Source organism: Cryptomeria japonica, chromosome 10 (assembly GCF_030272615.1).
Source record: "Cryptomeria japonica chromosome 10, Sugi_1.0, whole genome shotgun sequence".
In the NCBI taxonomy this organism is placed as follows: domain Eukaryota; kingdom Viridiplantae; phylum Streptophyta; class Pinopsida; order Cupressales; family Cupressaceae; genus Cryptomeria; species Cryptomeria japonica.
The window spans coordinates 688,599,817-688,611,699 of record NC_081414.1 but is presented as its reverse complement, the minus strand read 5'-3'; the positions used below and the strand labels follow the sequence as shown (position 1 = coordinate 688,611,699).

General features: G+C 34.0%; 1 protein-coding gene across 1 annotated transcript; it reads left to right on the top strand.

Moving 5' to 3' along the window:
• The first annotated feature begins 2,083 nt into the window (after positions 1–2,083).
• LOC131859131 (protein IRON-RELATED TRANSCRIPTION FACTOR 2-like) lies at positions 2,084–3,203 on the top strand. Its single transcript, XM_059212680.1, has 3 exons — positions 2,084–2,497; positions 2,615–2,983; positions 3,078–3,203. The coding sequence occupies exons 1-3, from the start codon at positions 2,084–2,086 to the stop codon at positions 3,201–3,203; spliced, it is 909 nt and encodes a 302-aa protein (XP_059068663.1).
• Positions 3,204–11,883: the final 8,680 nt, after the last annotated feature.

Here is an 11,883-nt window from a genome sequence, read left to right as displayed (position 1 = left end):
AATTTCGACTACTAATAGGTATTTTCCTATGATTATTTGTTTCAAGGAATTCAAATTAGTTGAAAAAGAATACCATGGTGTTGAATTCATTATATTTCCATTAATACTCTTTGAGGATTCTACCAATCTCTCTATAGGAATTTCCTCAAGTTCTTTTCCTTTCCTTTCTTCCTATACAAGGAAGGGTTTAAGAGGGGTTTTTATGCATCTAGCTATGTAAATGTTATTTGTAAATGCAACTGTGTCTCTCTATTGTGTTTTGAATGCTGTCAATCTCTCATGTTGCTTTGAAGTTATATAATTTATGCCATTAATTCTAAAATTCTTTCTCACCCTTGATGAATTCTTATCAAGTCTCAAGGAAGAAATCCTCTTTTTTTCATCAAACAATTTCTTCTTTCATCTTCTAACTTTTTACATTTCTTTCTATTTATCCAAATATTGTAATGGATCAAGGGTTCCTTGCAACTTCTCTTGTTCAATTCTAAAATGCCCAATTTCTCTTTTATTGTGCACCATCAACACTTATTCTCACCCTTTATTTTGGGCTAACAATCTTAAAGCTCTAATAGCGTAGAAATATTGTCAACAAATTTAATTTAATGCCTACCACTTTTTTATTACTAGAATGTCCTAGAGGTGAAGGGAAATCATAAAATGAGTAAATATTATTATTCCTTATTTCTTAATCACCGAAATCTCATGAGGCTGAGGTGAGAGCATATGTTAGATGAATGATAATTTGGTATACATATAATATCTAATAACAACTATGATAAAAAATTAAAGTTGTAACAATCAATTGTAAAAATATATTACATATGATGAAACATTAAAGAAAAGCACACAAATATAAGTAGAGTTCACTCCATGGTAAAATGTTGCTTCAATCATATAGAAAAAATGATTCCACAAGTGGTTGAATTTTTTCAAATACAAAAATTGTTGCAAATACCAACTTATATGTTGAACGTAAAGAAGGCTTTGAAATACGAATACAACCTTTGTGTGATATTGAATCTAAGAAATCAAAGTGTTTTCATTTTCCAATCTAGAAGAAACAAAATGAGTTTTATCTTTTGATATCTAAAATCTTCTCAAATCCTATGACTAAACATAAGAATCAAACTATGACAGAAAATACTAAATAAATTAATAAATATTTGAAATGCAACTAAGCACCTCAATATATTGCTCTAGTACAAGACAAATCTCTAATACCTTACTTTTCCTATAACTCAATATAAAAACTAAAACAAGATTCTTTCCCAAAGATAGTCCCACTTTATCATGAATATCAAATTGTAACTCCCCATTAATATTTTATAATAAAATTTATGATAATAAAATCATCGTAAAAGGTAGATTATATTATTTCCCACTTTATCATGAATATCAAATTGTAACTCCCCATTAATATTTTATAATAAAATTTATGATAATAAAATCATCGTAAAAGGTAGATTATATTATTTATTATATTATTTGCTATTACTAGATCATAACCCTTTTATTAAAATATTTCTCTCTATTGGAAAACAAAAAGATGGTCCACATAAACTAATTTATTAAAGATGGACTTTATGTACAGTAGACAATTTTGTCATTAGTTGCATTTAAAATCTTTCACATTTTGGTAGCTGAAAATGCGCATTCTATATTGGGAGATACACTTCAGGCTTAGTATATAATCATTTAAGGAAATAAAGAATAAGCCCGTGTTGATACCGAGGTACCCACAGGGAACTTGTGGACGGAGTCCATAGAACTCGTGTCTTCATCCTCCAAATCACGTTATGACCATTACAACATTGCTATGGATAGTTTAAGAATTCAGAAACTACACTGTACATGCTGACTGGGATGCCACGATGTAGAAACACCAGTGTGAACGGGGTTCAAGAGGAGAATATTGGTCCCCATCAATTTCTTTATAGAAGTTGACCCTGCATCAGAGGACATAATTCCTCTTCTATATAAGACTTCTCGTGGGGATATTCTTCTACGGTGACTTTCGATCATAAGTTTCTTCTATAACATCATCCTCATAATTCCCCTTTTAGCTTCTTTGTCAAGACTAACCATGTACTCATTCCCTTCAATTCGCTCTTCTTGGCCTGAGAATGCTCCTGCTAGTGTTGCAGATATCTACAATTTTGATCCTTCATTTTTGCCTCTGGAGGAACACAAGCCAATATTAGGTCATCCAAGTGGCCAGATTGATGAACAAGAGGGATTCCATAATCTGTTGGATATGGATTTCTTTAAAGGATTTGGAATACTGAATGATGATTATAGTCAGGTCCATGATGAGCCCTCTGTGGCCACACCCGTGGACTCAGAGAAGGTCCCTAATGGGGAAGGAATTGTGCTCAGTTGTCACGTGGATCCATGCAACAAGAAGTTATCTCACAACGCCCATGAACGAAATAGACAAAGGAAGCAAAATGCTCTCTATGCTCAGCTCCAAGCTTTGCTGCCCAACCCAAATGGGAAGGTATTTGTTATTCTAATCTCTCGCGAAAATCTTAAATTTTCGAAGTTATCAGATATGGGTACCTGAATGTAGTTCATGTATTGTACTGATTGCCTTTCATGGATTCCTGTTTTGCAGAGGAAGCTGAGCATACCGAAAACCGTTTGTAGAGCTCTGAAATACATTCTTGAACTGCGCAGTGAAATTGCAAAGCTATGCAGACAACGTGATAAGTTATTAATCATTAGACGAATTTCTGAGAGCTCAAAATCAAAAGCAAATAGAGAGCATTTACATTCGCATGACGGCTTCAAGTGCTTTCCTCCCAATGTTACAGTCAATTCTGCGGCTTTGACACATTCTGAAGTGTTAGTCACAGTCTACACATGCAGAGCTGCTCTGCTAGAATCCTTTTTGTTAGTCTTAATAGAAAAAGAGGGACTGGAAGTTATGGATGCTTCTACATTAGTTTCTCTTGACACAATCTGTTGTATTCTTCGTCTCAAGGTTTGTTTCATTAGATTTCGTTGAATTTATGTGCGTTTTGAGTAGTTTTGATGAAGATTGTAATGAATTGTTTTAGTGTCTTGATTTTTTGCAGATGGTCAAAAGTACAGTAGACATGGAAGTTCTTCAGAAGAAGATTTTGCTCTTATGTGGGAATAACTCGGGGATGATAAACTGTCATCAAATGCAACATCGACTAGTTGGAAGACACATAAATTAGCGACTTCTTCAACATGTTCCTGTTTTGTCGACTGTATTTCTACAAGACCAATCATTCAATTTTTGTGCAGGTGTATCGTAGAAAATGTTTTCACAAAAAAGTTTGTGATATTGCTATGGAGTGGGACTTATCTACAGTGGTAGATTCTTTCCAAATCTGTTTAACTTCTAGCGGATCTTGCCATTAATAGTCTTAGAGAAGCCAATTTGATCATTGGCAGATAAAATAAAGTAGTACCTATTGTTTCGGGGTCTGCGGCGACAACATTAATTAAATAAGTTGAAATGACACAAACAATAGGCTAACTTGGGAAGAGGGGCCACTACTCATGTAAATTATCTTTGTCATATTATGTAATGGTTACATCAAATTTTATATGATCTTTATTATTTAAGAAATGTGATATGGACTTTTTCTATTTAAAATTAGTTGATAAGTTATATATTGTTTGATGTTTTAAGTTACAAATATGTTTCGTGTCTCCAAATACGTATTACCTCGAAAAATTATATAAAATACCATTTAAAATTTTTATAATATCCATGCATCTATTTTATTTGTCAACTACATTTATACATATCACCATCTTATATGAATGTGTTCTATCATTGTATTTGTAGACTTGTGTTTTTTTAATGCATCTTTTGCAGTTGTAAATTGCAACTATTTACAATTGCCTAATAATGTCTACAAATAGAATTATTGATGTTAAGATAAATTAAAAAGAGTTTGTAGCAGACAACACATTGAAGCATCAAAGAATATGAATATTAAGAGTATGTTTATTGTTTTGCTTCTATTTAATTGTTTTAGATATGTGCATGTGATATGATAATGGTTAAAAAATGTTTACTATTTTGCTATTTACTATTTTACTCCTGCATAGTTTTCATTCTACACTAGAATTGCTCCATGCCTTCATTTATGATTTACTTTTATTCACTGTGACATTTCAAAAACAACATTTTAGAAACCATAGATGAAACCCATATAGGACAATCTTATTGTCAAATATTGTCAATCAGCAATTGTTTTGTTTTCCAAAAATATTTAATTCATTTAGAGTTTATAATGTATTGCTTATTATTAGAGTTTCTACTAACATTTTGTGTATGATTTCTAGATGTACTACTTATACGTATTTTTCTTCAAAGATAAAGTGAACCATTTCACTTGTTTAAGATTATTTTAAAATGTAATGGCTATTCTTTTCATATTTCTTTCAATATGATTTGCCTTTTTTTTAGGGTTTTTGTGTTATACTCCTTATTTTTGTAAATTTTAATTTTCAAAACTATGAAGCTATTTTGTTTAGGGTTTAGGGTTTTTGGGAAAACTACTTGTAAGGCTTTGACATTTGAAGTGTGTTATTTCATCTACTATTTTCTCATTCAAAGCATAAGGACTAACTTACACACATTATTCACTATTGTTGTCACAATTTCTTTAATTAAAAAAATTCTAGTTTTTTTGCTAGATAGGCAAAGCTTTTATACTTATATAAAAAATATTCATATAATATCCATATTCCATTAAATTGCATGCATTTTTTTTCTCAATTTTCAAGTTCATCTAATCAAGTGAAAAGGGTAATTACTATTGCAAATTTGATAAATCGTTAGTTTAAACAGGAAAAAAATATTTGTTTCTATTACATCCATAAGATAAATGATAGATGCATTGTTCTACTCTAGTAATCTAGCAAATGCATAGTTGAACTAAACCTAATAGCTTTCTTTAGTGGTTTTAGGTTTAGGTTTCTTCTATATGTTCTTGTATTAACAAATGAAAAAATATTTTTCACAACTTTATCCTGACTTCCAAAGAAATTTCCACATTTTGATAATTCTAATAACTTAGATATACATACCCCCTCTCAAATTTCAATTTTATTAATGGGCATTGTGGCATATCATGTTCATCTCTACTAGTGTTGACTATTCCTACATTTTGTTAAATTTTTGCCTATCTTTGTCCTTATAAATTTGAAGTTTCCTCTCTTCTTTAGTTTTATGATTGGAAATTAGGAGCAACATGGAACTAGACAATTGTCACTAGAGTAGTGCCCCTATTAACTAATTTAGTGTTGAATTAAAATGCTAGTTAATGCCCTTTTGACCTCTAAACATAGAAATTGGATTTTAAAAAATAGAGTATCGTTGGGGTTAAAAATCAAAGAGAATCTAATTTTATAGGTATATATCATTGAGATATTTCAAAGTTTAGAGAGGCATAACTCACACAAAGGGAATTTATAGAGTGAAACAAAGAAGGAACCCCTAGCTCTTAATAGAAAAATGAGGTAGAGATCAATTAGAGGTAATATGCTAAAGTCCATTACCCTCGAGGTGTAGACCAGTTGGTTGAGCTATTGAAAGAAATAGACAACCGACGTAGGTTCAAGGCTTTTCCTGACCGAAAGATTCGGCTTACCAAGCCGAGCCCAGTTGGGATCAGATGGGTTCAACACATGGCCTAGATAATTAGTCTTGCCTTGCTTGGACTAACTCAATAACAGGGTTGCAAGTGAGTTGCGAGGACATCTCTAAGATAACAAAAGAAACAAAAATGCTAAAGTCCATTAATAAAACTAGTACAAAATAATGGAGATGGTAAATAAACTTATGCTATAAACAAAGAGTTGAAATATTTTTACATTTTGAATCATACTTCATTAACTCCTTGATTTGAAATTTTTCAAAATGAAACATTTTTCACCCAATTTTTTTGCCAACACATGAAAAGTAGGTTGATTCCAAGGAACAAAAATATTTCTTTTGCTAGTACTATTTGCACATTTTGGAAAATCTAAGACTTCAATAAATTTTACATTAAAACATGGTGACTGCATTTCTTAAAATATTACTATTCAATCAATTTAATCTCATGTTTTATTTTTTGAAAAAAAAACCAATTGGTGAAAGTTGTCCATAAAAAAAAAGCCTAGTTAGTAACATCCAAGAGTAAAATTGATTGTGTACAGAAAATTTAATGCTAGAAATTATAGAGAAGGAGAGATGAGAATGGTTCACCCTAACCTGACATGGCCAATATTGTAGGGATAATGTGAAATCACATGTAAAGATAGAAGCATGGTTGAGAAAATCAATTTGTGTGTGTATGCATTGGTTATGTTTTAATATAAGGTCTTATGCCTATTGTTTAAACAATACCAGGTTTGTGCATGTCAAAAAGATTTTCATTAAAGTCCTAGACCCAATTATTTTCCTTCTTAGAATCATTTTTTTCAGTTATTTGATCTAATATTGTCATTTTATGTTTATATATCTTTGTTGGACCTAGAGAAAAATTGGTTTCTAGTGTACCATAGGATGAAATCCAACAAGGTCACAAATTTTTGAAGAAAAATGACATCAATATGATCATTGTACATCTTGACAAACTAAGTGAGATCAAATCTTCTAAGGATCAATTGGAATCATCTATAAAATGTAACATTTGTTTATAGTTCATTGGATTGGTTGTCTATGAAATTTGTTGTACATTGGATAAGCAATTTGTTCCATTATTATGAGAGTTAAAAGAGTGCAATGAAGATTTAAAATATGAATTATTTATCAAGACTAAGTTTCATATTTGCCTTTAGAAACTAAGGATTTAGCTCTATGAGAGCATTATCTCCAAAGGTTTTTATCAAAAGTATAATGAGATTAGGAAGCATTTATCATTTAATAATATTGTATAGGGGTAGGGGATTAAGTTTAAGCAATGTACGACAAGTGTCAATATGCTAGGAAAGGACCCACTAATCAATAAGAAGTAGCACTTAGTAATTTTGATGGTAATTGCAACTTATTTAATTATGGTACAACTACAAAATTGATATTTTGTATTTCTTATTGTAGCGTCCTAAAATTGCGACACTTGCAATTTCGACTGCATTTGGGTCTTCACGATGGCAATGCAACACGGAACCTGAATGGAGACCCCGAAACTTGTTCATGACATCAAAAACTGCATTTTTCAGCACCCTGGCCTGATCCTCCTTGCACCCTGCTGTCCCGAGAGGTGGGACCATGGTGCCCAGCGCCCTGGTCCTTCAAGACTAGGGCACCCAGCGCCCTAGTCCCCCAGGACCATGGCGCCCAGCACCCTGGTCCCTGGCCCTATTTTGGGCCCGATCTCTTATGGGGCTTCGGGTCTTTAAGTTTGCAAATTGGAAAATAATGTTTCTTGGTCGGCCTAAGGTCGGGAAAATCAGTCTATCAATCCTAATTGACAAGTATATAAACTACTTTTCCTCTCCTAGAAAGGGAGGAAGACATATGTGTGCAAAAGGCAGAAGCAATATTCAAACATTCAAACATTCAAACATTCAAACATTCAAGCATTCCTTCAAGCAATTGAGCATTCTAAGTCTCCATTCAAGGCTAAGTGTTGCATTCAAGACAAGGATTCAACCATTGAAGAGGAGATCACATACAACATACAACATACTACATACATTACACCTTCGCATGTAAGAATACAAACATTCTTACAACAAGGTATCAGTACTTGTTTACATTACAAACATTTACATTTATAGCATTCTCATTTCTTGGTTAATTCCTGTAGCATCCTAAAATTGCGACACTTGCAATTTTGACTGCATTTCGGTCTTCACGATGGCGACGCAACACGCAACCTGAATGGAGACCCCAAAACTCGCTCACGACACTGAAAATTGCATTTTTCAAGCACCCTGGCCTGAACCTCCTTGCACCCTGATGTCCCGGGAGGTGGGACCAGAGCGCCCAGCGCCCTGGTCCCTCAGGACTAGGGCGCCTAGCGCCCTAGTCCCTGGGTCCTATTTTGGGCCCGGTTTCCTAAGTGATATCGGGTCTTTTTGATTGCAATTTGGAAATATACTTCCCTGGTCGGCCTAAGGTCGGGAAAATCAGTCTATCAGCCCTAAATGACAAGTATATAAACTACATTTTCCTCTTTCATTCGATATGATGGAAAAGGCGTGGAAATTATATTCAAGCATTCAAGCATTCAAGCATTCAAGCATTCCTTCTAAGTCTCCATTCAAGGCTAAGTGTTGCATTCAAGACAAGGATTCAACCATTGAAGAGGAGATCACATATTACCTACTACTACAACATACAACATACAACATCTAAACCTTCGCACATAAGGATACAAACATCCTTAGAACAAGGTATTAGTACTTGTTTTACAGTCATTTACATTTACAGCTCTTGCTCATTTCTTGGTTAATTCCAAAACCGGGGTTTGACCTAAAGGCAAACCCCTAATCCCTAACCCCCCAATCGTCTTCGCTTTTCTGTGTGTAGGTTGTAGGTATGCGGCTGAGATTGAAGATCTGGAATCCTTGTGCCGAGATGAACAGATCCCCCTTCGTTTAGCGGATTTTTCGGAGGACCGTGGCGTCGGGCGCCATCGTCCCGACAACTTTTTCTCAAATTTGCAGGACAGCGCTATATCGACATTTTACTGCTAATTCCAGGTTTACAGCTTCATCCTATAACCTAAACTCAGTTTATAAGCGAATCTTTATGACTTTCTATGCATCCTTAGCTTAATTTCCTTAATCAACATTCTTAACAAAAGAGGGTAGCCTTGCTTTCCTAACCCTTGAAATTCATTTAGCATCCAATCTTACATTACGTGGGATTGGATCTTATGAGTTTCAACCCCTCTTTTGAATGTAAAGTCTTCCCCCTAAGTGAAAACCCATCGAATCCTAGCGAACCTCCCTTCTCTCTCCTCGGAGTTAGAAGAGGGGAGACCAACTAGGGTTCGACCGCGATTTTCTGCTTTACATTTTGGTGAACCTGACGTGAACATCTTTTCTGATTTTTCATGCTTAGATCTGAAAAAATTGATTACATTTCCATGTTTGATCTTTTGCAAAGTTTTAGAGGTGATTGCATTAAAACCCTAAAATTTCTTTTTAGTAATTAAACTTGCGAAATGTCTAAATGTTAATGCTTGTTTCAGATCTGTCCTTCTATTACAAATTATCAATTCATATTTGTGCTTTAATTCTGAAAATTAAGTGGTTAAAAGTCAAAACCCTAATTTTTGAAACCCTCTTGATTCAACCTTTGTCCGACAATTTGACCGATCAAAACATCTCCAAATCAGCTGTAACTTTGGATTCTGCAATAAAATCACAATATCTTTCATCCCTAAAAATTTGGAAAAAAGTTGCGAGGACCGTGTTGCACTCCGAGCGCCATCGTCCTCGACATTTTTTCCAAAATTTCGGGAGCGAGATCTTGCTGTATTTTCTTGCTAAAATCCAGAATTTTGGCTGATTTTGTCAATTATAACACTTTCAAAATTACAGTCAAAGTTGGTCTTGTGATTGCTTGGTTTAAGGCTCCTAATCAATCAAAAATTATCGAAACTGAAATTTTGTGTCAAAATTGTGTTCTTACTGTCTTAGATCTGAAAATTGTATTTGCATTCATTCGAAATTTCAGTGCTTTATTCAAATATTTGCATTTTGTGACTTTTGAAATTAAGTGCCTAATTACAACAACTTTGATTTCCGCTTTCAAAATTGAATTTTGCGTGAAATTGAATCAATTTTTAAATTTCAAAATTTGCATTGCTCTTAACATTCCCTCTAAAATCATAAAATTCAAAATTTCAGTCTCCCTCTCTTTTTCAAAATTCAAATTTTGCATTTTTCGACAATCTTGATAGGGTTCAATTTTGAATTTGCAACTTTAATTTGGCCTATCTACAGATCGTAAAATCCCTCAATTTTTTCAGATTAGCTCTAAAATCATCATACCTTTCATCCCTGCAAATTTCGAAAAAAGTTGCAAGGACCATGTTGCACTTCGAGCGCCACGGTCCCGAACATTTTTTCTGAAATTTCGGGAGACTGTTGTGATTGCATTTAACAGCTTAAATCTGGAAGATTGGCTGGTTTTACTGAAAATTGCTACCTCTAAAATCAAAATCTTCTCTCTCTCTCTAGTGCATGAGTTTTACAACAATAAGCCCTACTTACACTATTCCCGTTAGACGAAGCCGTAGAATTAAGTCTTTCCGAGGTTTAACTATTGAGGAGATGGAACCTAATTTGAGTAGTCTTTTTAACGAGGACATGGGTAATTCCTCTAATCCTCCTAATGATGAAGAAGCTCCCCATGAAGTTTCTGTTGAACAACTTTCCAAATTGGATAACCAATTTGACGATTTTCACCAATGGATGTCTCATGAGTATCCCGATAGTCAAGCTCTTCCTTTAATTGAGGGTCTAAAATGTATGCTTCAAAGTGATAAGAATGGAATTGATGTTTTACGTGGTATCGCACACATTGTGGATTCGAATGTGATGCCTATGAAGAGTTGTGCTGAATCTTTAGGTTATACACAACCTCCTACACAAGTCAATCATTCTATTCCTTTGACCACTTCTATTGCTAGTTTACCTACCTTTACATCAAACATCATGGCTACCTCTATACAAGACATTCCTCCTGTGATTACCAGTCATGGGGGCAATCCTCCTTCTTCAATTAACCCTATTCCTTCATTTAATCCGACTTCTTCATTCATTCCTTCAATAAGTGTTCCTATTACATCTTCACAAATGAACATAACGCAAGGGGGCAATTCATTTAACCATTCCATTCCTCCTTGTAGTGTTCCTCCTATCCAATCATCCCCTATGGTTGACTATCATAGGGTCCCACCACCTTACTCTTTACCATCTTTCAATAACATCACACCTCCATCTCAATCTAACACACCCAATATGAACTCTTCGACTGAAGCTACTATTAATAATCTTGCACAAACTGTCTCTTCTTTACAGCAACAAATTGCCTCTATGAATCAATCTAAGTTTAGTGTGCCCACATTTGATGTTGCGAGCCCACTTTCTCTTGACATTGTTCGAGCTATTCCTCCTAAGCATGTTGAAATCCCGCATTTGGAACTTTATAATGGTAAAGGAGATCCTCTAACACATGTTAAGACTTTTCAAACAATATGTACTGATTTTGCTTATGACCAAAGGTTGCTTGCAAAACTATTCACCAGAACATTAAGAGACAAAGCCCTACAATGGTATTGCTTGTTGCCTTCTTATTCTATTACTTCTTTCGAACAACTTGCAAATGCTTTCATTCAAAAATTTCAAAACAATATAAGTCCTAAAGTTACTTTGATTGATTTAATGCATTGTAAACAAGGTGTTAAAGAAAAAGTGACTGATTTCATTGGTAGATATAAGCATTTGTATGCTCAAATTTCTTTTCCAGTGCCTGATAATGATATTCAAAGAATCTTTATTTCTAATTTGCAAAAAGATATTCGAGACAAACTCCTGTTTTCTAAGTTTACTTCTTTCCAATAGTTGTGTGCCACTCTTCACAATTATCAACTGACTGTGAGCCAAATGGAACAATCACATCCTATGGCTCCGAGTGATAAAGGTGATAGTAGTCAACAACCATTTGGGAAGTTTAAACCGAACAGAGATTCCATCAAATTCAATGAAAACATCATCAACAACAATGTGAATGCAGCATCAGGTGTGCCTCCTATTTCTAAATTTTTCAGGAAAGAAAGAAAGTATACTCCTTTGAATGAAGCATTGCATGATATTATGAATTAGTTATTGGGACAAAATGTGCTTACCCTTCCTCCTATAAGACAAATTGATCTTGCAAAGATTGCTTCACCT

What these genes read in the sequence shown, in the direction of transcription:
- LOC131859131 (XM_059212680.1), top strand. Translation starts at nt 2,084, where the DNA reads ATGTACTCATTCCCTTCAATTCGCTCTTCTTGGCCTGAGAATGCTCCT. An exon ending in TGCCCAACCCAAATGGGAAG is followed by an intron (nt 2,498 to 2,614) that starts GTATTTGTTATT and finishes CCTGTTTTGCAG; the next exon opens with AGGAAGCTGAGCATACCGAA. An exon ending in GTTGTATTCTTCGTCTCAAG is followed by an intron (nt 2,984 to 3,077) that starts GTTTGTTTCATT and finishes GATTTTTTGCAG; the next exon opens with ATGGTCAAAAGTACAGTAGA.